The 1,591-nt window shown below is 37.2% G+C and overlaps 1 protein-coding gene across 1 annotated transcript in view; it reads left to right on the top strand.

The window, feature by feature from the left end:
- Positions 1-1,591, top strand: part of MANBA (mannosidase, beta A, lysosomal) — a gene marked incomplete at its 5' end in the record, with an annotated part of 117,379 nt that overhangs the window by 55,140 nt on the left and 60,648 nt on the right. The window contains one exon of the mRNA XM_005862299.2: positions 402-553. Within this exon, the coding sequence (XP_005862361.1) occupies positions 402-553 (152 nt within the window). The remainder of the gene's footprint in view (positions 1-401; positions 554-1,591) is intronic.

A 1,591-nucleotide genomic window follows, 5' to 3' on the forward strand; every position in this document is an offset into this window, starting at 1 on the left:
CAGGCAGGTATTTTTCCACTGCATTTCACGTCATCTCCTTTGTCTCAACAGAGATGTGATCAGAAGAGGGGCAGGGAGGACAGGCTGCTCACGCGCAGGTTTAGGATGTGGACATGCACAGTCCTGGGGAAGATACAAGTCCGCCTGGCAGCTATTTCAGTTTGTCCTCTTGTGACTTAGCTCTTCAGGGTGATTTTAAAATTTGCTTTTTTAAAAAAAGTATTTTATTTCAATTTAAAATATTTATGGTTGAAAGTATTACACATGTCTCCTTCCCCCCCCCCCCCATTGACCTTCCCCAGGCCTCCCCTAACAAATACATTTCTTTTGTTATAATTACAATGTCTATTTCATGAGGAAGACTACAATATATTTTTCGTTTTTAATTCTGTTCATAATAGGTTTTTTTTAGGACAGTGGAACTGATACAAGAGCCCATAAAAGGTTCTCCTGGTCTGAGTTTCTACTTCAAAATTAATGGATTTCCAATATTTCTGAAAGGATCAAACTGGATCCCAGCAGATTCGTTCCAGGATCGAGTAACCTTTGACTTGTAAGTTATCATCTTTCTTTTCTTGTTTCTCTTTTATTAACAGAGCCACAAAGCTTAAGAGCTGCTCATTCTTACTTTCGTTAGTTCCAGTCGAAGGAATTGAGGGGCAATATAGAATTCTAGGATAAAAATTTTTCTAAAAGATGATTAAACTTGCCCCACCCCTGCTACTGTTTTGAAGAGCACCTTAAATATTTTTGTTCATCCTTTTAAATATTTATCTCTTCATGCTAAGATATTTGCAGATTCCTTTACTTTTACCTTAATAAAAAGAACTAAAAACAATCTTTAAAATTTTAGATCTAGGAAAAAAATTAAAGTATTTTTCTGAAGCTGTGAGAATAGAACAATATAAGAAAGTAATTTTTTAAATTGGGTTTGTAAACTACTGTCTTTGTGATAGTGAAGATAAGCCTTGTGAAGTGAAAATAAACACTGTTAACGTATTTACAAATGTATAAATATGCATTGTAGTATATTACTAGATGTTTAGAATGTAGATGTGGTTGGTAAGTAAACTCTAATTTTGCCCAAACTTGTAGTAATTTCCTTTTACTTCAAAATATATATATATATTGTTTTGAATTTTATATTTAAATGAAATTATTCTCCAGGCATAGGCCCAGATAATTAGCTGTCTCTCTCTTTTAAATGATCCTCTCCTATCTGGCTGGTTTTGGCGGCAGCTGTTCAGCACAGCTGGGCCAATTAGTAAACCTGGCCGTGGGCACCTTTGCTCAGAGTCAGTGCTCTGGGTCCCGGGCTAGCCTGTTACTGGTCTTTTTCGTTCCTTTATGGGCATTGCTCTGGAGATGGAAGGTACATGCTCTCAAAGTGGCCATAAATTTCTAGACTTTTCTTTTTTAATTTTTATTGATTTTAGAGGGGAAGGGAGAGGGAGAGAGAGATAGAAACATCAATGATGAGAGAGAATCATTAATCGACTACCTCCTGCACCTCCCACACTGGGGATCAAGCCTGCAACCCTGGCATGTGCCCTTGACTGGAATTGAACCTGGGACCTTTCAGTCTGCAGAC

The sequence above is a fragment of the Myotis brandtii genome, unplaced genomic scaffold (assembly GCF_000412655.1).
Source record: "Myotis brandtii unplaced genomic scaffold, ASM41265v1 scaffold163, whole genome shotgun sequence".
Lineage (NCBI taxonomy): Eukaryota > Metazoa > Chordata > Mammalia > Chiroptera > Vespertilionidae > Myotis > Myotis brandtii.